Raw genomic sequence first — 25,536 nt, forward strand, 5'->3', positions numbered from 1 at the left:
GGGTGTGAATCCATTTTCAGCAAGTGTAAGGAAGAGTGTAACGGTTTGCCAGTGCACAGCGTTTCATTAATTTTTTTCTTAGCAAGTTTTTTTCTTTGGCCATTGAGTTAGGCTGAGGCCTAATTTTTTTTTTTTTAACCGTAGGCAGTTCTAAAGTAGCAAACTATTAATAGAGAAATATTGGTTTAGAAGAACACTAATGCACAGGGGATTCTAGAGCAAACGAGGCAATGCTGTCAATGGTTCAGATTGTTCTTAATTACAATAATGGCATTATAGGAGCTGCAGTTGCTGTCGGGCACAAAAGAAGATAATGATAATGTCAGAGTGTCAGAGTGCTCAGAGTAAATGCAGTATAATGTATTGCAGAGCTGAATTCAAAAGATGATATGCCTAACTTGTCGTCAGAGTGCATGAAGAAGAAGAATGGTAAAAGGTCAGAACACTTTTTGTTGTAACTATGTAGTTCAGGGGGTTGGATTTTGTGGTTTGTTTGGGGGTTTTTGTGGCCTATGCTTTCAGGCTTAAGAAGAAATGTCAGGTCTCATGTGTTTAAATGATAAGTATTAATTTTATTAGAAGGTGCGGTCACATCTGTCCTACGTGCTTGGAATAAAGAACATCACTCTTGCTTTGGGAAGGAAAGGAAATATCTATTGGCTCAGTACCCTCAACACATTTGATATTGATCCTGTCAGAACAAAAGAACATGACTATGGTAGATTTGGCCCTGAGTCAGAATTTGCCCCAGTAGCCTCTGGAAGTATGTCCAGACCTATTTGATTCATGTGACCCCTATTTTATAATGAGACCAAAAAAATTCAACTCTGAATTTAGGCATGTTTGAAATCTGGATTTGAATTTTATGGCTAGAGGCCAAATCTGAACTGCAGCATTTTTAAACATTTTTATGCTGTGCACTCAAATTCATTACTGCAGAGGAAGAGACTTCAGTGTTTCACTGCGAAGTAAAACATGCAGCAGAGCAGCTCATGGTCTTGCATTCTTGTCACTGCTTTGTTATAATTCTCAGTCATACATAAGAACACATAACAAACTGGAAAATAGTGGTGGTATTCCTCATTATACCACGAGTGTTCAAAGTGACTTAGTGTCTTGCATAACTCGTAAAACCTTATTGCAGTGGTGGGTTGAATTGGGAAAAAAATAATCAGCATCCAGTTGATTTGCGGCTTTATAAATTTGTTCATTTTTAACTGACTTGAAATAGTTACCCACAAATAAATTATCTTTAACTGATTTCAAACAGTTACTCCCAAATGAAACGATTTATATAGAAGCCGAATAAGTATTTTTTAGTTGTTGTCTCATACACAAAATGCCAGCATGTAAACTCGGTTTTTCCTAAGCAGACCTCAGGGTGCAGGTGCTCTGTAGGGCACAAGGTGGCTCCAGTTCACGAGGAAAGCTGGCGTGAGCAGCCCAAGTGCCAGCAATGAGTTCAGAGGAATCAGCTACTGCTGTGTCAGAATGGAGCTCAGCAGTTCTCTGCGCACGTCTGGTATTCTGAAAATGGGCTGAATCTTAATGGCCTTTAGAGGAAAACCGTGGCTAGCCTTAGAGTCAGACTAGTACATTTAGATTGCATTTTGGGTCTTGTATTTCATTTTTGAAGGAGTTACCCCAGTGGATTTTATCAGACATTCTGCTTTTGCCTGGGTAAAAGGTAACAATTCTGTGTAGAACAGCATTCCCTGGGTAAGCTGTGGAAATAAACAAGAGTTGGTGTGTACAGTGAGAACACAAATGTAAAGTAAGCTAGGCAGAAGATGGGACAGAGATTGAAAGCTTAATGAGAAAGGGTTTGGGTTTTTTGGTTTGGTTTTGGTTTGTTTTTTTTTGAAACAGGTCATTAAAATGAGAGAACAGAATAAATTGATAAGAAAACCCCATATTATAAACAATCAGAAATGCTTTTTGTCTGTTGTTGGTCTTGCACCCTGTAAAACAGCATTTTTGATTTCAGAGTCTCTTAGAAGTGAATTGCTTGTCCATTTCTATTTCCAACATAATATTAGCTCCTAACAGTCTGCCCTTACACAGAGCATCTTCATCTGACTGAAACACCTGAGAATTTTAAGGTGAGATCAGAAAAGGAAAAACGTTTGTTCTCCCTGCACCATCTGCTTGGGGCAATTGAGGCAGAAAAGGTGAATTGATTCACTCATGTGATCTTCTGCAGTCAGAGAAGTAGAAGGGAGCTGTGGTCTCCTCATTTCTGTGTTTAGTCTTGCTCCATTAGACAGCTTTGTGCCATTCACAGTTTTTGTTGGTTTGTAACTCTCTGATGCATGTCTTGATACAGTTTCGGTTTTTGTATTAAACGACTTTTAATTGGTCGGATTTCTTTGGGTGTTTTTTTTTGTTTGGGTTTGGTTTTTTTTTTTGTATGTGAGCTCGGTAGACATTTCCTGGGGTTTGAAGTTTTAAATATACTTTATGTACAGTAGCAGGCATTATATTAAATAAATATATGAAGAAAAAGCATTTCTTAATGTGATCTTTGCCTCTATCCCAAAGAAAGAAGGTTTGGTTAAGAAGTTAAAATGTTTTACCTGATATAACAGTCTTTCTCAAAGTAATGTGAGATGTTAAAACAAATTTATAAATCTAAATTTGCTGTATTATTTATTTTAAAAGTGTATAGTTTTCTTCTCTAACATCTACTGTTAAATACAGTGAAATAGATTAGGTACCAGACCTACACAGAGTTAATGTTAAAACAGTGCAAAGCACCATTTGGACTTAGTAAATTCTTTGTATTTTCATTTTTACAAATGAATTTTATCAAAAGTTAGCTGCGGGCATGATTCTAATTAGTAGCTCCCCATATTAGATCTAATCCCTTTGTTCTTCATTCAGACAGAACGCCCATTAGGGTCAAAGAAGGTTTTGACTGAATAAGGAATACAACAACTGGTTGTAGTTTTAGTACATATAGGGCCAGATTGTGGGTCAGGGCCAGCTTAAAGTGTACAGCTCCAGTGATTCCACATCTTGTGCATAATAGGCAGATCCTTCACACTGTTATGATGGTATTTTATTAACATGTCAAATACAGAAGAAAAAAACCTGACAGTTTATGGCTGCTCAGAATCTTATTAGCACGTCTTGGTGTTTTGTGTTTCTGAACTGAAATTATGCAAATATATCTTCAAAAACATTTCCCTGTTTTCATGAGACAGCGAAGAAAATAGAAGTAATCAAAAATTGGTATTAAATACTCAAATAGTTCAGCTAATTAATAAATCTGCTGTTGCAGAATAGAAGGTCTGTGGGCTGGAGCTGGCTCTTAACTTAATGTTAACTTACATTTAATTAGTCAGACCAGATGGAAGCTGGCTAAGCTTCGCATGAAGGCTTGTGGGAGAAAGAAATAATCTTCCATTTTGTCAAAGGAACTAATACCACAGATTAAAGGTCAGTGTTCTTTTCAGAGTTTAGAGAGTGGATGCACAGTGGTTGACAGCAAGAAACAGCAAGGGCACTAACAAATTAGCTTAACCCCTGGATGACTAGTGTACCAGCGCTGCTTCATTTGCTTCCCTGGTTCAAACCATTGGTCTCCAGTTTCACTAAAAAATATCTTATCCCAGGGAGATAAGGATGTCTGTAAATTTTATTCTTTTGTCAGGGAAGTAGAGTTGTATGTAGGCAGTTAGCATGGATAGAGAGATGAAGTTCTGGGAAATGTTTTCTTACTCAGCAGAGTAAAACTTCATGCTGTTCAGATGCTAAGCACTTGGGATCAGTCTGACAAACCACTTAATTCCCTGCTTAACAATAAGCATGCAAGGAGGCAAGTCAAGGAGACAAGTCAAGAAACCATTCATGTGCTCAAAGAGGTGCATACATGATCATGTCAGAGTACAGCAGATCTTAAGGACTAAATCAGGCACATTCTCTGTTAAGGCTTGGAAATGTAGTGGAAAGAGGGAATGGGTCTGTCAGATTGAACCTTAAGTAAAGCTGCAAGAAATTGCACATATTTAAAAGTGAGGAAATGAGAGTCTATTAAAAAAACAAGAAAGAAAGAAAAGGGTTAGGATTATGCTAATTGTTTGAACATTTAACCAGTCTTCGGGGATACAGGGGCTTCAGCAAGGTAGGAAAGAGTTCTTTCTGAGGTGGAGAATAGTAACACACCTACCAAGAAATTAATACAAACTTAGCATTGCTATGAAACATCACATAATTATGCAGAAAATAAGGTACCCTCAGCAGTAATTAAAAAAAAAAAAAGTAAAAAAAAAATAATTACAACTTTGGTCTGCCATCTTTATACATCTTATTTATAGTGGAAATACCTGTGCCCAGTCTAGCTTGGGAAAGGAAGCTGGGAAATAAGCACCTGCTGTTGGAGTCAGGTTTATGTCAGTGTTCATGTACAGCAGCAGGGAATTAAATACCTGTTGGACTTTCCCAGCTGGAGTGCAGGCACCTGCAGAGCTGCTGGTGGGTGTCTTTTGAACACCCGAATACACAGTGGGTCTAGGTGCTTAATTCCACTGCCGTAGCCACTTAAGTTCCCACAATGTGTAATCCCCTGGTAGTCACAATGTATTTTGAAAAACTTTAAACAAGCCTTTCAAAACATCCTGGAGTTTGCTTCTAAATTTTGTAAACTTTTTTGCCACTAGACCCTCTTGTTTAGTTTGTTGCATGTGAACTTTCCCCTAGTGGCCACTGCCCATTTGGTGGTTGTATCACTTAAGTGAAATCATTGGGATGAGATTGGGTCAATTCTTGTGAAGAGTGGAGTATTTTGCAGTTAATAAATTGTGCTTGCTGACAGTACCTGGAGAGAGGGCTAAGGACCTGAATGAACATGAAAACTACAGAACTGTGCAACCTATTTATGATTGCCTTGTGTAGATGGAGATTTGATATGCTGAGGTGAGAAAATCTGTGCTGCTGTTTACTGTAGCTTTTTTAGAGTGAGGATAAACACAAGATTCCAGCACCACACTCTGCAAGGTGCACAGATTAAAAAAAATAATTTTAATGTGGAAAGCTCTTCTACCGTGTCAGCTGAACTGGAGATTTGGAATCCCACTGAGTACTTTGAAAGCTGTATGCACATGTACTTATGTTGATGCTTTCATCTCTTTTCTCATTTTTAAATAATTGCATCCTGGGGATGGAAGAAGAATTATTTTACTAGTCACTGTTTACTAGACCACATTTATCTACAGTTACCAACTGGTGGTGATCGAGATACCACAGTTATTTTCCATTCTGAGTTACTGACATATTTCAGATACCACTTGGGGACAAAAAATATTTGAAGGGAATGATAAATTTTAAAACCATTGTAGCTACAAATGACAGAATTAGCATTTACTTATCAAGTAGCTCATTTCAGCTGCTATAAAACCAGAGAAGTGTAGGAGTAGGTAGGGCACTTTTGGGGGAGGTGTAGGTAGTATGAAAATATTTTTTTTGCTTTCCTTGTCAGGTAAAACTTGACAGTGCACGTCTAAAGTCAGTTCGTGTTCTCTGAGAAATGCCCATATAGTACAGCCCAGTAGGATTTGTCCCAACAAGTACATTTGGAGAGAATCTTTCTGAGCAAAGTCATTCATGTACCTTTGGTAAGTGTGTCAGACATCTTCAGGTGGGGATCACACTCAGTTTTGTAAGGGCATGAGTACAAATTCTACTTTCATCAAACTCAAAAAACGCTGTTGAAATCAGAAGAGTTTGGGAGCTGCCCTTTTCAGGGAAGTACTGTGCACTATGAAACTTGCCAAAAACTAATGGATTGTTTGCAGGAAATTGGAAGTTAAAGTGCATGAGTCAGTCTACTTCAAGGCTGAACAGTTTCCACTGAACTTAAATAATGAATGCCAAAACCTAGAGACGGTACAAGCAGCTGCAGCAGTTTTCTTCAGTTGTTTCATCCAGGCACTGTAAGGGATTTTATGTTTAGCAGAGTCCTCCTGAGTTCATCAGGCTTTAGAAGCGTTACATACATTGTTGTTACTGACATGGAAACTTTGCACAAGAAGCAGCAACCCAAGCGTTTTTATTTTTGCTTCCAAGCAGTTACTACAGAGTATGGACCAGAATGTGCAGTTTCAGGGATTTCATCTGCAGCAACTACCTGCTTTTGTAATGACAACTGCTAGAAAAGGAGAGGATCATTTTTTTCCTCAGAAGTGATACGTGTTAGTTTCACACTTCTCAAAATACTCAGGCCGTTTACTTCCTGGTGTGTACAAGAATTTCAATGTACTTAATGAAATATATCAAACATTAGATAAAAGAATCATTCTCAATAATTTTGATCAGTGACAGATCTTATGCCCAGAGCATATTTGTGCAATAGACTACTTTTTACCAGGATACTAAAGGAATCTAACTCTTTGTAGGAGTGCAGGAAAGGAGTGAGGTGTTTGTGTATATGCATGTGGCTTAGATTTCTTTAATTTGAATTAGTTTTTGATGTCTGTGCATGTAGAGAGTAGTTGAGGGTACACATGGCTGAGTCGATTCTTTGTCCTGTTCTGTGCTCCTGTTCTCCAGTTCTCTCAATAGTCGAACCTTCTGAGCATTTCTGAGTTGGAGAATCACTGAGTGCACCAGAGCTTTGGGACTTTGGGTCTCATGAGAGATGCTCCAGGTCACTAAGCACCTTTGTGGCTCTTCACTGGACTCTCTGCAGAAACTCCACGTGTCTCTTGCACTGGAGAGCCCAGAACTGGGCACAGCACTCTGGGTGTGGAAGTGCAGGTGCAGAGCTCTCCCCTGTGTCACAGTTTTCCACCATGCACAGCATCCCTGCAGCTCTTCAGCTGTGGTGTGGACAAGAGTATGGACGTTTGGTTTTAAGAAAGTTTGAGTATTTTGCTATATGAAATTCATATGAAGTTGGCCAAATGCTTCTTGGTGAGATTTAGTCTGAGTAAGCCTAACATTATTTAGAAAAGCAATGAACCACGTTTTCAAATAGAGAACAGTCGTGAATCAGGAGGAAAAATAATTTTGGTTTTTTTCTTTCTTTTTTTATCACTTTTCAATTAGATGGAAACATGACTGAGGTTTTCAAAGGCAACTGTAGACTTCTGTTGTGCTGAGTCAAGTTACCAAGTCTGGAAAGGTGCCCACCTAGAGGTGCCTCATAAATAATGGCTACAGACTCAGGTGTGTTAATTTGTATGCATGTCATTCCTTTTACCCCTCAGTTTTAATCTGAAGCTCTTCCCTGGCATAATTTACCATAAGGCCATGGGAATACTGGCACAAGAGATGATGATCATGTGGGAGTGAGAACGATCAACAAGTTTGGGAGCAAGGTGCAGTTGCCCCTTTCAAAAGCAGTGGCCATGGCACAGGTTCCTGTGTTAGCTTGGGATATTTAACTATTGTGTGCCTCAGTTTCCAGATGTGTGAAATGGAGCGGTGATGGGGATTAAATTTGGAAGAACTTTTGAGCTTTCTTGATGAAAAATGTTAAGGGTTATTAAGTGTGAATGTGGTATAATGCTTAGCAGACAGGTGTGGCTTAACGAAATGGTTTGAAATCCAGTAATTTAGTTCTAGGTTTAAATGAAAGTTGTAATCCCAGCAATTGGTGCCAGTGTCTTCTAGGATTTAAATCCAACGTACTGGAGCGTGTAATTTAAGGCTTTGCAGAACAGTATTAGTGCTTATATGTTTATCACTCAGCAAGTGTTAGCATTATTCCTGTGGAATGCTCTTAATTAAAATCCAGGAGCTGCTTACAGTGCATTTGATGCTCGCTCTCATGAGCACTCAGTCGAGTTAGCAGCAAAATAAATTTAAAGGAATGATTTTTCTTAGAGCTACAGTATAATTGGCAGACGCTTTTGTAACTGCTGTTGTCATTAACGTACGGGAGGTTTCGGCAGCAGATTCCTTGTTGATCAAATGACTTCTGTTTTCATCTTTCAGGTCCTAATATTAGCTTAAGTAGGAGGAAAGGGACTTTCATTTGGTACAGCAGAAAACAGGATGCTTTTGCAGCAAAATAGCCATTAGGGCATGCCTACTTTACACATTGTACTCTAACATCTCATACTTCAAAGCCAAATTTGTTTTGGAAGAGTTACACCCAGAAAATCTCTTGATAAATGGGTGAAATCTTTTGCTCTGTTTTTGAAGTGGAGGAACACACATCAAAAGTGTTTTGTAACATAGTATTGCTTCTTTCTGAAATTTTGCATTGTTTTTTGGGGCTTGGTGCTCAGTAGATAGGGTTAATTGTTTCAGTGTGAGCAACCAAAGTTTTAAAAATGAATTCTAACTTTTTGACCCCATTAATCATAAAACTGCCTGACCTATCTTGCTTACTGTAACATTGCTTTTTTTTCAGTTGATGAGTCATGAGCATATATTAAAAATTATTTCTTTAAAATAATTTTTAGAAAGTCCTTCTTGCATGTTAAAATGATTTTGTAAGCTAAGAATTCAGCATATGTATGTCAGTACATATTGCAGTGGGCTTATGATATAATAGCTTCAATGAAAATTAGATCTAAATTAGAGTAGACTTTGAAAAAGGGTTGTGGGCACATGTTTTTGGGAGTGGCTGGAAGAACTTACTGTAGGGGAAGGTTCAGCCCTGTGTGTGCTCTACCTAGAAACCAGATAGGGTGATGTTTCTAGTTAAAGCAAGATGCAGAATTTAAAGCAAGGAACCGCTGAATATGAGAATTAATTTTCATGTTTACACAAAAAGAAAAAATCCAACTATGCTCTAATTCATTTTCTTTGCTTTCCTTTCCAAAAATATTTTTAGAAATTAAATAAAAAGCATTGAAGTATTTCAACAACCAGTTGGTTGTGGGTTTTTTGGTTTTATTTTGGATGTTTTTATTGTTTTGTTTTGTTTTCTTTTTTATAATGCCATTAAAACTTCTTTGGAGGATAACAACCCTCTTGAGGACCAAAACCCTGTCCTGTTACAGCCAACGCTTGCGGGGCTTTTTAACCCGCTCAGTGCACAGAAATCACAGAATTGAGAGATCACAGAGCTGAGCGAAGACTGAACAAAGACCCGTGACAAAATCCAATTCTTTCTGTTGCTCAGTTGAAAAACAAGTGTGTTTTGAAGTCTGTAGCCTTTTAGAGGAGTAAGAATATTTAACTCCTGTATGTCTGTGGAGCTGTCCTGCTGTAAGCCACGAGCTTGCTGCCGTTCTGTATTCCAGAGCGCCTTGCGGAGCTGAGGTGAATCCTGGCACTGCTCCCCTGGGCTGCCATTCCCCTGGCAATGGGTGGGTGGGGAAACTGAGGCACAGACGCTTGGTCCGGCTTCTGGAGCCCAGAGCACAGCCAGCTCCAGTGCTTCCTTTGCTCTTTGGACTTTCGGGATCACTGCTTTCTCCCTACTGGCTTGCCCTCTTCCAGGTTATTTTGTTCCTACGCTGCTTTAACATTTTTCTCCCAGAGACCAGCCACTTGTTAATTTGTCTACAGATAAGAAATTGTGTGTACAATTAGCAAAAGCCTTCTTTGGTCGCATTCACCCTTATCCCTCCCCCCGATTTTCCTCTAATTCCTGGTGACCCTTCTTTGACTTTTATTACCTTTTAAGAAGTGGTAGAATCAGGCCATTAGGTTGAAGTGAATTATGAAATACTTAACCCTCTTGTCTCTCCTCTGAAACGCCAACCCCACACGTACCAGTTACGCACGGAGGGCTTTTTTTTGTAGAAAAATTTGACATCTGAGTGTTTGTCTGTAGCCTGGATTGCGACATACATAAGATACAGAAAGGATAAAACCAGAAACTGAATTTTCTCCCTGTCTGAATCCCTCATGATTCCGGGACCTCTACTTTTACCATTTTAAAAATGAATTTTGGGGGAAAAAAAAAAATACACTGCGGGGTTCCGCACTTTATTCAAGGAGTTAAAAGTCTGGAGCTGTGCTTGATGAGCCAGATGGTCTTCAACAGTAACATTGTTCATATTGTTTAGATTATCCTGTTGCAAGTACAGTGCCTCGTTTACCTTTTATGGAAGAAAGTGTGGAAAATTGACCACAGATGTAAGTAACCAAGAATGATGGCTGAGGCAATTCTTACCAGGCCTCCCTCTCTAACGCGCCTGATCCTGCAGATAAAAATAAATAGAGAAATGTGAGGCAGCATGAGAAATATCTAATGTTACCTATTTAAGTGTTTAATTTGAGCTCTGCGAGCTACTAAAATCTTTATTTTCTTAGACTGAGATTTCTTCATATTGAACTGGTTTCAGTCTTTCAGTGTAGGACAGCCTGAATGTAGATTTTTATCCAGGTACTAAATAGCACATCATTATATATGTTTTTCCATCCTGGTTGAAAAAAAAAGGGTGTGGGAAGAAGCCAGCTACGCTGACCTCAAACACAGTTTATGGTCCAAAAGTCTTCATGAGAAGATTGGTACCCATTTTGTGCTGTAATGAGAGAGCACAAACTCCCCATTAATATTGATTTGATTGGTATCAGAAGCAAAGGCTGCACCAAATTAATTAGAGGTAGCTCATTGTTACTCCTGATAATGGGCTGTTGAATTAGTGAAGCATCTTACAAGTCAGTTTCAGGTTGAAATAAACTTTTTTAGACAGGTATCTCCTTTGTTTAGTATCTGGAATTGGAGGGCTCAACAGAACAAAGGGAAAATGCTACAAATGAAAGCAATAAAGCCCTGGTTTATAAAGTCCTTTTGTCTCCTATCACTTTTCTTTCTCTCACTCATTTCCTTCCTCTTATTAGGAGCTGCTGTCAAAGTGCATTTACTTATGGCAAGTGGTTCCCTTCGGAGCCCCTAAGCTGATACTGCCGCATTTGCATGCAGGTGCTGCTGTGGTGGGGCACGGCTCTGGCCTGGCCTTTCCCCTGCCCTGGCAGAGCAGGGAGCTGTAATTATAAACCAACAGGTTTGCCGTGCGAGGGGCCAGGCACTGACAACCTCTGTTTGTTCTTCAGCACGGCTGGGCTGCCTGGTGCCCTTTCACAAGGTGGTAGATTCCTTTGACTGTTAAAGGCAACATCTTCCCTTTCTTGCACTAAGCTTTGATTGATCCAGGAAATAGTTTCTTTTGCCTATGCAGTGCTTTTAAACTTGGTTCTGCCTACACCGGTTTCTAGAAGCGTAGACTATCAGATTCTCTTCCTAATATTGTTTAAAGACTTTTCAGAAACTGACAGGAAGAAATGTTTTACAGAGAACAGAGAAGGCTGGAGATTATGGTGAGAAATACTCAATCTAGGATGTCATGTAAAATCAGCAGTTAACATTGGAAAACAGATTTCTAAGGCAAAGTTCAAACAGACAGTCTAAGGTGCCACTAAGTGGGACAAGAGAGAGTCAATAATAATTTTCATATTTTTAATACCTGCATTCAAAATGGGATAAATTAGATTGGCAACATGGGCACTGTTTTTCATCATTTACCTATCCATGGGATCTGGAAGACAAGATCACTTGGACATAACAGCTCTGGCTCCATGCCTGCAGCTGTAGGGTGGAGAAGGGGAAAGCCGTTGGGAGGAAGTGGCAGGAGCAGCACCAGAGTGGGAGGTTGGAATGCTGATAACAAACACGGGCCTTGGAAGGGGAGATGGACAAGGTGAGAGTAGTGTTGAGGAGGAGGTGACCAGCTTTAATCAGGAAAGTGGGTGAGAGGGGAGGGATTTGGGTGAGAGTGATGTGTGTGGGGAACTGCTGCTGAAGTGCTCTGAGCCTGTGCCTGGGAGCCAGCAGCCCTTGAGCACTAATCTTGTTCTGTTCTGAGGCTGCATGCAAATTCTCTTTTTTTTTCTTTGTGTCTGTTTTCATATTCATGAAATAGTGATAATGACCATTGTCTGCATCAAAGTGGTATTAGGAGGCTTAAAGTGCCATTGTAGTTCTGAAACAGCAGAGATGTGTTGACCTTCCTTTGTGCCCACAGTTGATAAATGCTTACCTCAGTGACAAATTAAGGGTTTGCTTTCTTCTTCCTGAGCAACCACAGCTATGAAAAGGGTTTGGACACCATCCTGTACTACAGCAGGCTTGTTAGCTTAATTACAATCGGGCTGCACAAGTAACAAAGGGCAGGATTCGCCTGACATGCCCTGTAGTACTAATGAAAATGGAAACATTTGAAGAAAAACAGAAGCTTTCAGGTCCTGGATTAGGATTAACTTGCTCACTGATGTAACATTTTGCAGCCGACTTCTAAAACTGATCCAGATCTGTCAGGTCAGGTTTTGTGCTTGAGCTGATCATTCAGCAGGGAAACTTCACCTGTGTTTTAACTCATTCAGACTAGAAATTATTTGAAAGATCAGCTGAAGTCTGAATGTTACAGAAAATTGTTTTAAAGCAAGACTTCCCAGGGATGAGCACAGATTTCCATCTAAATAAAGCTGCCAAAACATGATTCACAAGACCCCAGAGATTTTCCATTAGATAAAGCAGAGTTATTGATCTCTCTTAATACTCTCGAGAAATAAGATGAAAAAGTTTTCATTGCCTGGGCAGGACCGGTCCAAGAGAGCGAACAGGATAAACACCAGTGCCACACAAACTCCTCAGACTGATGAGCTAAACACTTTGCTTTTGCTGTCATAAAATATCCTACAGAGGCAAGTGCTGAAGACCCAGAGACCCAAAGAATTTATCTGTGAAGACAGATTTTTACACCTTTATTCAATGAAGGGACTCTGTTAAATTTTACAGGAATGAGGCAAAGAGTGCTTAATCAGTGGCAGCTCACCAGTGCAGCAATTCAGAGTTGGTCCCTACATGGTAAAGTCAACATAGATGTGGCCAGGGCTGCATTGTGGTTCTTATGGGCCTGAATCACAAAGGAAACAAATTGTCCCTTTCAAGGCAGTGAGACGTTCCTCCATTCCTTGTAACCTTGCAAGTGTTGTGGTAAGCGCCAAACAGACCACAGAAAAAACAGGTTTGTGGATCCAAAAGCCCTGCTAATAATGCTTAGAGAAACTGGTCAGCTCTTCTGCTAATTCTTTTCAAAGCTTGAAGGTAACTTGTTGCTCTTTTGTAAAGGTAAGTCTCAAGGAGTGAAGCTGTGCTGCAGAGGGACTGTGAATACAGAGTGGTTTCTCAGCAGGACACAAGCCCAAAGCTCCAAAAAGCATCACTTGATTTGTAGAACAGACTAAAGCCTTCTGATGAACAGCCCCATGCAAATATTACATTTTTAAGTGGTGTCCTACTACTCCTTTTTTCTGACAGATATTCTGGGAATTTCCTTTTTAACAAACAATGCCTGCCTTGGTAGAAGCCTGTTTCCATGACTAAAACTATGATGAGAGCATCAGCCTAGTGTGGTTCCAGGAATAACCTACACATTCAGCTCTCCTCTGCCAAGAACCCAGAGACTGGTTGTTGAGATGAATGGTTTTGGTTAATGTGCACCACAAAGTAGGAAAATAAGATGCCTATATATTTTAGTTCATAGATAATTATCAAGAAATTGTGTATAAAGAAAATAATGTATGGTTGGGGAGCAGAAATATAAGCCTTGAACTTCCTATCCTGAAAATATAAATCACTGCAAGTTTTAAAGCACTTGCATGACTCATATACAGAGGTCATAGACCAAATTTGCTGATGGAGGCAGGATGAAACAAATTCGGCTGCATTTTTATGATATTTTTCCTGCTGCTCTTAGCTTTTTATTTACCCAAAGTAATATAATTTTCCAGAGAAGTGTAACAGATCCAACATATGGAACTGCTATCCAGTTCAGTGCTTAGGTGCAGAACTGAATGGGAACAGTGGTGTGTCAATAAATAGCTTACTGCATGTCAGGGAAAGTAGTCTCTCAGGAACCATATTGCCAGCTTGGCAGGATTCTGGAAATGGAATCTCAAGTGGAATTGGGGTAGTAATGCAGTCACTGAATAGGGCCCAGGCCTAGAGGAAATCCAACTCCAGTAACAGGAACGCTAAATGGAAGGCAGAGAGAGGGTAACAAGAAAGAGGCACTTGTTAATGTGCAGGTCTATAAATCAAGGGGTTTTTCCTCTTGCTCCTGCACAAACTTTGAGCCAGTTTAGTGCATCCCTGAAAGTCGGTACACTGTAGTTTTTCCACTTGAGAAATAATGACATAACACTGAGTAAACACTGCTAATCAATTGTGTTGCCTTTTGCTGAGTAATATTTTTGTGCCACGAGAGAAATCTGCAGGAGTTATGATCTAAGTCTGATCTGCATACTGGTTTTATGCTGCTGAGATTCTGTTGACTTTGAAGTTGTTTCTGTATTTTCAGTAGCGTTGCTGATGTTTAGATTTTGATCCAGCATAGCTTAGAAAATGAGAGGAGAGTTATTCCAGCATTCAGTTTAAAATGTCAGCACATAGCAAGTCAAGAAGTCTGGCTCCAGGTGAAGGTTTTAGACCTGAATGTGTCTTGATTTAATGGCAAGGAATGAGGCTGGCTTGTTAGGAGAGAGAGGCTGTATTATTGAGTGTTCCAAATGATCCGATTTTGTGTGCATGTATGGTTGTAGTAAAGATTTTGTTTATGATATGAGGCATAAAAAAAGTGTGTGTATTTATAGGTATAACATCATTCGCTTTCTCCTGTGTGTTTAGGGAAAAAGGCAATGGGCCTGCCTGTGTTTAGGAACACTTGGACTTTGCAAGGTGCATTGCAAATAATAGTAACATTCTGGGAGAGCTGGAATTCCTCAGGTTCTTGTCAACATATTTTTAGCCATTTGTCAGTTATAGGTGAACTGGGTCATGTCAGTGGTATTTTATTTTTTCAGTAGTCTAATTTTCTTGCATTTGCCACCTAGATCTAGTTGGAATTCCCCTTTTTAAATGACTTCTGGTAACATTCACCTGTGTTATTTGGGAAGGACACCATTTGATGATTTGCATGTCTAAAAACATAACTCTGGTATCTACCTTCTCCCTTTGCATCACGCAGCCTGTGTTGCCATTCTTCACTTTTGGATTGTAGCCCTAGTGAGTGGGGAGGGGAGGTTAAGTGTCACCCATACCCTCAGTGCCACCCCTGAAGTCCCATGTGCCAGGCTCATGTCATCCTCTGGAGGGCAGGGAAGGCCTGAGGGCAGTTTGGAGACACCTCTTTCCTCACGGCACTTGTGTACCAGTAGATGTTGGCACTGCCAGGGATCTAACCTGTAATTTCTTGGTAAATGAGCACTTTATGTGACTCCCAGTTTATATGACTCTTGTTTCTGCTGTTTCTGCTTATGTATAACATGCAAGGTCTGTCATCTCTTCTTCCATTTACATGATTCCTGGCATTTTAAATTCAGGTAGATTAGATTTAGACTTTTTGTAATGAATCTGCATCATTTTGTTTTCTGCTTGCTCCTGAAATAGCCTGGGGGAACCTGATAGACGCAATTTATGTGTATCATTTAGAGGCAAAAGAAAGCATCTGATTGATTTAGTCTTTCTTTTGTTAGCTCTTTCCTATAATTCTAATCATCATTTCACTGTAGCATTACACCATCGAGGAAAGTACGGGTTTTCAAAGGAAGGATGCTTCCTGCCTTCCTTTCCTACTTAAAGGAAAATGGCTTGGAGGTCTTTACAGCAGATTTTCTGCTTATTCTGATGTAGCTCAGATTATAGTTTGCAAGGTAGAAATACGTCTGGCATTTATTTCACCAAGTATAATTAATTCATTTTTGGTGTTATTTCCTGACTTCAGCAGAATATGCTATAGGTAGGATGCTTCTGTGCAGCACTGAGCTCTACTGCTGCACAGCTGTTTGTGTGAAAGCAGAACTGAGTGCTGATGCTGCAGTGCATTTCATGTGGCCAAGGGGAAAAGGACTGATGAGATTTGGCAGTGTTTGTTACTGTGCTGGTGAGATGCTTGGAGTCTTCCACATGGCTTTTAGTCTCTGTCACTTTTACACAGAGCAGAGCAAAGGAGACAGAAACATTAAGGACCTGACCCTGTAATTTTCCAATTGGAATCAATCAGTATAAACAATAAGCCAAATTCTCTTCTGATATCAGTCAATGCTCTTCTGTTGGCTTTAGTAAGGCTGTGTCCATTTGCAGTAGCTGAGAATTAAGCTGTTGCTCTCCTCCCAGCCTTTCTGATGACTTAACATAATTTTTTATACATGAAAGTCTTGTTTCAGGTCCAGGTTGTTGGCTTATATGTTTAAATTGAAGGCTTGTCAGTCCTCATGTGACCAGCACTTTGAAGAAGATCCGTGAGTGAGGTTAGGTAAAACTGTGGGTTTTTTCCCTACTACTATCTGGATTTTCTCAGAACCTAGATAATTTTATCCCATTTGCATCAAACATGCAGGTAACTTTAGAATCCTGCATCTGTATTGTTTCTGGGGAAGCAAAATAAAATTACAAATGACAGTAATTGACATTACATGCTTTAATTTAATTTCCTCCTCTGTGAACCAAAACCTTTTAACCAAGTATTGCAGTGCTATTTCTGTATTTATTTGTTACATGGGTTAATGTGCTATGTGGCAGATCCAGTATTTATCCATTTTCACAAATTAAGCTATCAGTGTCATGTTGCCTTTGAATTGTTTCCTGTATTGATGGCCAAAATGGCTTTGAATAAGACTTTAGTCCTCCCTGGCTATACTTCTGTTTTTACAAAGCTGAAAATTGCAGGGTTGAAAATGAGCCCTTAGGAACAGTTTGGGAAACTCTAGGCCCGAAGCATCTTACCAATGTGCTGGGATTTTTCCCTGCAGTGATCTCTGCTAAGGGAAGGGGGAAGTGCACAGGCTTTTTGAAAGATGATGTTGTTGTTGTTACATTACAGGAATTAGAAATCAAGCCCAGCTTGAGTTTATGTTAGTGGCAAGTGAAAATGGATTACAGAGAGAATGAGTAGAAATTCCTCTACTGGGTCCCCAAGCTATGCACTTCAGACCTGCTGTTGTCAACTTCTTGCCGTTTTAGACCCTCTGAGAAAAGAGCTCTGCTTTAGCTAATCTGCTATAACCTCACCTATTACCTGGGCATGATCTTTTGTCTACCTCTGTAGGTGTAAAAACTCAGCGTGAAAGAAACAAATTTCATTTACTATTTTTGTAAAATAACTACTTCTGTGCATGGAAAAAAAAATCACTTTATAAACAGATATAAATAATCAATTATAAAATAAGTTGATAATGCAGGTAGCTGTGGCTTCAGACTTGGTGAATTTTCTTAATATATAATAATTTTCAGCCTCCTTCTTGATATTTCAAGTGAAGCATTGTTTTCCTTTAGCTGTACTTGTGTCCCAAACAGGATTGCCATAATAAAGTATCTGGGACACTTATGATTCTATTCAGAAATTAAGAAAAGGAAAGCTTGGTAAAAGAACTGCCAGCTCAGTATTGTCCTGTAATTGAATGCTGTTATTCAGCAGTCCAGCAATGCAGGTTTTCGGTGCCAGAAGGCAATGGGACTCCAGGAGTCAGAGTGGGGAGCCCCATTACCACTTGTGAGTGCAGCATGAAGTAGAAATGTTGCCTGGAAAGCTGCTTTTTGGAATGACCCAAAAGCTGCAGACCAGTGTGTATCAGAGACTCCTTAGAACTGGCAAAGAATGTGGTGTGAGAAAACTGATGAGAGCTCTGAGTCTTCTTCTGCAAGGAATCACATCTGATATGAAACCTGGCGAGGAATGTTGAGTAGCACAGCTGAATAACCCTAGACAATAAATACCACTCCATTCTCCATACTTGTCTTTTGGCACTGGTATTTTAAATGAAGTTCCATTGGAAATTAGAAAGGTAACTACTTTCCATGACTTAGAAATGAGCCAGGGATGTGTCACTTCCCTCCTCCTGCTCCAAGTTAAAACAAACACTTAGACATTTTACAGCTTCTGAAAAGTTTTAGTCTGTAGAAAACTTCATAAGAATTTGATTTTTAGCCCAAATAAGTAATTGCTTTAGATTATATTTTCATTACTGTCCCCCTTTGGAAGGACCCATAGACCATAAAACCAGTTTATTTCTTACCAGTAGTTTATTATTCTTTTGATGGCTCATACCTCTCCCTTCCTCTACTTTTTAGCTTTTTATATGCTTTTGCCTGTTTCAGGGCTTAATCCTTGTTCCATGTGAGTGTTGCTAATTATTTCAGTAGGGAAGTATTTGTAGAGAAAAGAATACTGTGATCAGGATCTGGATTTGGTAATATTTGGCAATAACACACGTGCATCTCAATTCAGACAACAGGATTCAAAGGATTCAAGTAACTCCTGTTGATCAGACTTTGTTTCACAACAACTAAAAAATAAAAATTTAAAAAAAAAGGGAAAAGAAAAAGACGCTTCCCTTCCAATGTTGCAGTGTCTATACATAGACTTTTCCTATGCTTTGAGGGGAATTGTGACTTCATTCAGTTACAAGGGGAAAAGGTACAAGTTACCTAGAACAGAAACAGACTGGGATCGCTAAAAATGTGTGTTTTACACTTGCCCTTTGAGCACTTTGTTTAGTTGTATGACTGATAACAAAAGCACACAATCAAAACTGCATCCCAGCCTTCAGAACGCAACTCACCAAGCTGCAAAAAGCAGATTTAGTTTCTTTTGCAGATGGTCTATGAGTCTCATGTGGCATCATATTAAATTATATAGGCAGTCAGTCGCTTGTTCTGAAGCGATGCTCTGAGCCGAGAGTTGTGATGTGCTTGGACCATTCTGTTGGAAAACAGGCTCTAAAGCTAAAACAGCTCCTCTGAAGAGCAGCAGCAGAGGGGCCTGCCAGGAGCTTCCAACACCTCAAGGACTGCAGTTCCCCCTGGGATACACTATGAGGGTGGCCCAGCGACCCTATGATGGGCTGTGGAGCATTTTGCCCTAAAGGTAGGAGACTAGACCGACTCATCTGGTTGTTTTTCTTTTCTGGTTATTGCTTTCTGATCCTGTATTTTTACAATGGTAGTTATTTTTGGTTTGTAATATTTTGAAGATAAGAATGGGAGTTTATTTTCTTCTTTCTCCTGTCAGACTTTGTTTTTCCTGGGTAAAAGAAGAAGAAAATACAGCAGTCTTTTAATATTTAATGTTATTCCATGAAAATATTTCTGCAATATGAAACAGAATTAGCTGTTTCATCCTAGTGATGTTTCGTAAGATTATGTGTTTCTATTAGCTTCAGCTTGGTACAAATTCAGTCTTTGTGTAACACTGGCTCCAGTGTGAAAATAATGCTTTTTATCAGCTGATTTCCACTCAGTGCAAGTTATCATTTGTAGTCAAAAACATGCTTGGGATAGCAATTTTCAAATGGACTATGTGTTATGCAGTAGATAAATTTTACTATTCATGCTTATTGAAATAAAACCTTCATGATACTATGCACTAAGAGGAGCAGTAACACAAACTCATTTATGACATCAAAGCTGAAGGCTGCAGACTATTTATGGGAAACTCCAGATGTGTTAGTGCCATGAAGTAAAACCCATTTGAGGTTATTTACTTAGATGATTGAGTTGCAGGTTTAGGTATGTCCACCTGCAAAGTAGGAAATACAGCTGCAGGTATGGTTGGTGTGATTGTTCCTCATGATGAAATTGGTATATTGGCAGTGACAGCAGCCCAGGAAATGCATTTAACAGGTAGGAGTTCCCACAGGGGTGTTTCCCTTGTCTGACAGCTCTTGACAGGTGTAGCAAGTGCTGCTCCAAAATTCCAGCTTGTTTGAGATCTCTTGGAAGAGACAGTGGCAGTGCACGTGCAGTTCAGAGCTGGGGCTTTCCCCTTACAATGCTGGTCCTGACAGAAACGCCACGATCAGATGAACAGTTCAGTGAGGTGGTTTGTTTTAGACAAGGCATTTGGAAGTTGGAGCAGCTGCTTGAGTTTTATAAGGAAATAAGCAAAATTAGGAATGCACGGAGGGTACCAGGTGGGGCCTGTGAAGGGCAAGGCACAGGGCTGGATGAAAATCATTGCTACTGGTTTATATGGAAAGAAGGGTGTTTTCTTTGCCATGACATGGGTTTGGAAGGCAAGAGGTACAGGTATTGCTGTCCACTCTGTCAGGCTAAGTGTAACATTAGAGACAGGCTTTTAAGGCTGTATTTGAAGTGCCAGACTTCCATTTTACAAGTGCAATTTGTCTCCAGAAAGGAAACATGTAGATGTATTCCTTAAACTAGAATTGTGCCTTTTTCTATGCTGCAGAATGAGGATACTGCTAGTTTTTTCTGTTTAATTAATTAATTCTGATTGAGGGATTTGAGAACCTAGGCTGGAGAGTGTTGATTTTTTTCCTGTGCAAATTGAGAACAAATTCTGCTTTCCTAAGCCAAACACAGTTTCTAGTTTGTGCTACCAAAGTCCTGTGTTGCATCATCATCTTACACTTTTGTGTAAATGTGTTTTAGGAGGCTAGCACAGCCACAATATTGATCACACCATGCTGTGATTTATGCCAGCTGACCAAAGTCCTTCCTCTAGCCAGGGATTTCCACAGACAGCCCTGATATGTTCCTTTTCATCCCTGAACTGGCCCTTAATGCTGTATGGCTGGGAAGCAGAGGGGCTTCCACACATCAGATGTGCATCTTGATAATGCACACTCATAGGAGATAAGGATGGGGAAGGAAGTTTGCCTTTTCTCTGGTCCTTGCTGTAGCAGTCAAAGCCTGAAGCTTGTCTGCTGTCAAATGCATGTTAACCTCCACATTGGCCAAGAGACCCCTGAAGGGCTGTTTAGTCTTCAGGATGCTGGAAGATATATTTCTTCCATTTTCAGGTTTCATTTTGCTGACTTTTACCAAATCCACCCCTTTTTCTTTCAGAATGTAGCTGGGTTTCTGTTGATCCAGCCAAAGCCACAGCCTATTTTTGCCATGTTGAAGGCCTGTCTTTAGATCCCAATTCCCAAATTAAATCCTGATTCTGTCCTTGACTACAAACTCCAGTTCCCTAGGACGTATTGCAGAGACTTTAAGAAACCATCTGTGTGTTAGGCACAAATATTAAACATAGCAGGGAGAAAACAGAATTAGATGTTGCAAGTTAATTCTGCTCCTGAATCTGAGAACCATGGTTAGATGCTCAGGATTGATGGACAAGGGAGCAAGGAATGGACTGCAAACTACCAGTTATGCAAATAAGTATTTTATCTACGTATTTGTATTCATTATTGTTTTAATTTCTTTGGGTGACTCTTACCCCCCTTTCTTGTGTTTGCTACTTGTCCAGCCTTGGTGTCAACCCCAAACTTCATCCTGGTGGACTTTGATACTAAAGAAAAGTCTTGGAAGCATGAGAAGCTTTTTTGGTTTTTTTTTTTTCCTTCTGGGATGCAGAAATGCTTGGCCTCTTACTACAAATCTTTTGATCCTCTGTCACAGAGTCTTTTCCTGAAGATGATGAGATGCTTATCTCAAAACACAGGTAGTTCTAGGAACTGCAGTTTGAAAATGGGGGCCATGTGTGAGACATAAACCAGTTTACAGTCTCTGAGAAGGAACTTTAACTTTCCAGTAAAAGTAGGCATTTTTCCATTTCTTTCAAGAAAAAGGGGTCATCTAGATTACTGAGATGCAGTGGGTCTCTCTTAACTTTTTCTCCTTCGAAAACAAGGCTTATATACACAAGAAGAAAAGAACAAGAAATTCCGGAAATCCTCAGCTTGCCACTAGTGTGCCCTCACATTCCTAAGAAGTATTTTTGGGTTTTCTCTTAGGAATAGCTAGAACTTGTTGAGCTGGGAAAGACTTCTTGGAACAGATCCTTGGTTTTGTCTTCTCTGCATGAGCGCCTCTTGTTGATGTTGGAATAGCTGCTCTTAGCTGGTTGGTGATTCACAAAATGAGGCAAGTCAGCCCTATAAAATCTGCTTCTCCACTCCACAATGTTTGGAAAAATTTATTGCAGCAAGCTGGTGAGCGTGTAAGAGGAACAATTGCCTCCACTTGCACGAAGAGGTCTGTCTGCCTCTCTTCTGGATATTGCTACCTGCAGATTTGTTATAACTTGAGAAATATCAGTGTCATTGAGGAGGATACAGATGCTCTCCCTTCTGTCTCTGTATGGCCCCGCGTTCTCTGTGCAATTCTGAGATGCCTCAAGAAATCAGCTCAGAGATCTCTCAGTACATACCTCAATAAGTTGAAAATCCTAACTGTCAGAGGGTTTGTTTCCATAAAGTATTTTGCTGTCCCAGGATTTGTTTCAATAAAGTGTTTTGCATGTAGGGATGCCACGTGCAGACCAGCTAACAACCTGTATGTGTCTGTTGCACGGAGACCCTACCAAAGTATCTGAGGGTCTTTGGAGTTTGTTTTGGGATCAGATTCCACACAGCACATTTTGATTAGAACTTGGAATGGTCACAGCTTTTCTCATGTGCATGGTTTGTTCTTCAGTGTGAATAAGAATCAGCATCAATTGAACTCTTGTCTGTATTTGTTCCCAAAACTGCCTTTTGGGATTTTTCAGTAGGGTTTTAAACACTCCTGTGGGGTGACAGGTTTTTCAAAACATCTGCAGATACTGGTTATGTATTTTAAAAGATGTGTTGAGAGGATGTGTAGAAGGAATGAATGGAATGACTGGCATCTGTGTTAGCTTGGCACTTCGCTGCTTATTACCTCTTAGAAACTACAGGGAAATTCTGAGAACGAACCTTCATCCCAAATGAAATGTGAAAGCATGGAAGGCTTAATGAAGCTACTTGTGATATGGCGAAAGAGAATCACATGTACTCTTTTAAAAAAGGACTGAGTTTGCTTCCTGATTTGTTGTTTTTTACCTACCCAGACCAGACATCTGTCTGTCTGTGGAGGGCTTTTTTCCCTGCTAATTGCAAGAAAGAAAGGAACAGCAAACTAGTCACTGAGGTACTTCAGAGTGGCTTTGGACTTTAAAGAAAGTTCAAGGCAAAAGGCATTTAATTTGTGTTGCATAAATGAAAATCAAATCATAGCATTTCTCCCATCTTTTTTTGTGAACAGTATTACTCCTGTTCCTTTTGTGTGCATGCCATGTTTGGTTTAATGGAGAAATGAGAAAAGAAAATAGATTCTTTTTTGGAGACTGAGTACTAATGCAGAAACATTAAAGGCAGGCACATTGTTGTCAGCCAGTTTGCATATTTATTTACTTTTACAAATGGTTGGCTTGGAGTCAGCAGTTAATGGAATGAGAATGATGTTCCTGTACAGATCATTTCCTGAGACACATTTTCAATTACAAACATATCTCTGCTTTTCTTCCCTCATTTGTTATGTCTTGGAGAATAAATGGGGAGTAGCATTTACAACTTAAGGTTTATGTTCTGAAGACAATTTTAACAATGATCCCCACATAAAAAGGCCCTTTTGTAGTTGCAGACATATGTTTATGATGTTTTGTGCTGTGAGTATCAAATTTCTGGTGGACGCTGTGTCACACTCTGCAAACTTGTAAACATCTATAAATCCATTGGATCATTTTAGTACCATGTGTAATGCAGATTTATTGCCTTTTGTGTGGATTTCTTTTGTTTCAGAGTTAAAGCTGAGCTGCCAGAATCCATGTTTAATGAATTATGTATTCCAGAAAATTAGGCAGTATTATTTTAGATTAGTATTTTCTTTACCCTTTGTGGACTTATAAAATGCACGTGCACAGGTATTAGAAATTAACATTTTGGATAGGTGGCCCAGAAAGCAATTAGATAAGTTTGCTTGACTAAATAGTATCATTTATAAAAGCCCGAACTATGACTTTTTGAAAATATTTTTGCTGGTTTTTTCTCTCATTCTCTAGCCATCTTAAGTTGTTTTGGTCAGTTTTCACATTTACCGGTACAAATCCAGAACTACCCCACTGGAATTATATCAGTTTGTAGAACTGGAGTATGTGAGAGGGAACAGGAATCATGCTGAGCCAGTGAGCTGGTATAAATCAGCATAAATCCACTGAGATCTGTGTGGATAGAGTCATTTACACTCAAGTCTGCATTACAGGCTATCAAGTCAGTAGAAGAACTAAAGCTGCTGTTGTGCACGAGTGGTTACAAAAGGAAACCATCGAGGTCATGGGCATTTACCAGAAATTTACACCCAATAAAGGGAATATGAAACCAAAACCCAATTAATCTAAATTTGGCTCAGTTCTAATTGAGTGTATGTCTTATACAAGAGCAGTAAAAAGACATTTCTTACTGAAAATCTGCATTCTTCTAAACTGGCTGTTTTTTCTGGCTGCATGTCTAAATGTATGTAGCATGGGCATGCATGTTTGAATGTGGGCATACATACAAATGTCTACTGCTATTCTGGCAACGTGATGTCTGCAGCTGACCTTCCAAATGGTGCTTTTTCCAGGAAAAAATAGCTTAAGATAGAGACATGACATGTAAAGCTACTGCCTACCATAGCAGTTTAAAATATCGAGTAGATTTTGACTTTCTTATAGAAAGCTTAAACTCTTGGAGCCATGTGAATGTCAGCAAATCTCAGCTTCCACAAAAAACCCAAAACAAAACATAAAAAACCCCAACCCCAAAGTACATGAAACCTTAAAAATGGTGAAGACCTTGACTGCAAAACCCACATGCTAGAGAAAGAAAGACAATTAAAGACCTGCATAAATGTTATGTATGTATATATGTCTGTAGGTGTATGTGCATCTATTTAAGTCTCCTGGGTTTGAAAGATCAAGATTAGAAGCAGCATGCCATTGTGCTCCTCCAACTTTATAGTTTGGTTCTAGTTAATCCCACACTTTCAGAATTCATCCATTCCTGTCGTAGCACTTGAGTAATTTTAATTTTGTAAGTACTGAACCAGTTACATGGGGAAGATGTGGCTGTAGCACTCAGAGGAGAGGCTGTTTTACACTGCATCTTGCTGTGTTTGTTTCATGATTCTTCAGATGGGTACGCTAAAATACATCTAAACCACAGAGAGTGCACGGGGTGATGTGGCATTGCCGAGCTCAGTTAAATAATGAGATGTGTTTCATTCAAATCAGAATAACTCTAAGCCCTGAATACTAAATAGGGCAGCAAAAAGCCTTCAGCACACAAAATAAACAAGTAAAAAACCCATATGATACTGTCTAATAAATACAATGTGGAGCAACAGGCTGCATGTAGTGGAGGAATTAAGGCAATTTAAACCGTATGGGCAGCACTCCACTCTCAGATGTGCAGCTCCAATGGCAGTTGGATGCACACATCACAGGGCAGGGCTGGCTCGGAGCACACGCCTGGATTTGATAGCATAGGTTTATGACCTTGTAATCCTAGAGCATCTAAAACAGTAAGAATTCCATCCAGCTTAAAATAGCTGCTGTAGTTGCTGTTGATACAGGCTCGCGGGCTCCCCAGCTCTGGGGCCAAATTTGGTGCTGGCATGATGGGAGGAAGTCTGTTGACAGCTGATAGCAGTGGAGTTGCACTTGATTACATCATAAGAAATTTGGCACGTGGAGCTGAATCAGAAGTCTGAGCAGAAATGTCCATTCCTCATCCAGAGTTAAAACTGGGACTTTGACTTTGCCAATCCACAGAGATTTGTCTGGCCCATATGTAGCTGTTGCTTTTAAGGGTCTTGCTTTAAAAGTGCAT

General features: G+C 39.7%; 1 protein-coding gene across 4 annotated transcripts in view; it reads left to right on the forward strand.

Annotated features, from left to right (window-relative positions):
* The first annotated feature begins 411 nt into the window (after nt 1-411).
* Nucleotides 412-25,536, forward strand: part of PARVA (parvin alpha) — a 53,404-nt gene continuing 28,279 nt past the window's right edge. The window contains exon 1 of one of the 4 annotated variants that reach the window (XM_017726314.1): nt 412-436. In XM_017726314.1, coding sequence (XP_017581803.1) covers nt 427-436 — 10 coding nt within the window. In that variant the 5' untranslated portion in view covers nt 412-426. Of the gene's footprint in view, nt 437-7,136; nt 7,168-11,543; nt 11,604-18,497; nt 18,828-25,536 lie in introns of those variants that run through there. The other 3 variants (XM_017726313.1, XM_008644057.2, XM_008644056.2) reach the window with 3 other exon arrangements.

The sequence above is a fragment of the Corvus brachyrhynchos genome, unplaced genomic scaffold, assembly GCF_000691975.1.
Source record: "Corvus brachyrhynchos isolate BGI_N302 unplaced genomic scaffold, ASM69197v1 scaffold281, whole genome shotgun sequence".
Taxonomy (NCBI): domain Eukaryota; kingdom Metazoa; phylum Chordata; class Aves; order Passeriformes; family Corvidae; genus Corvus; species Corvus brachyrhynchos.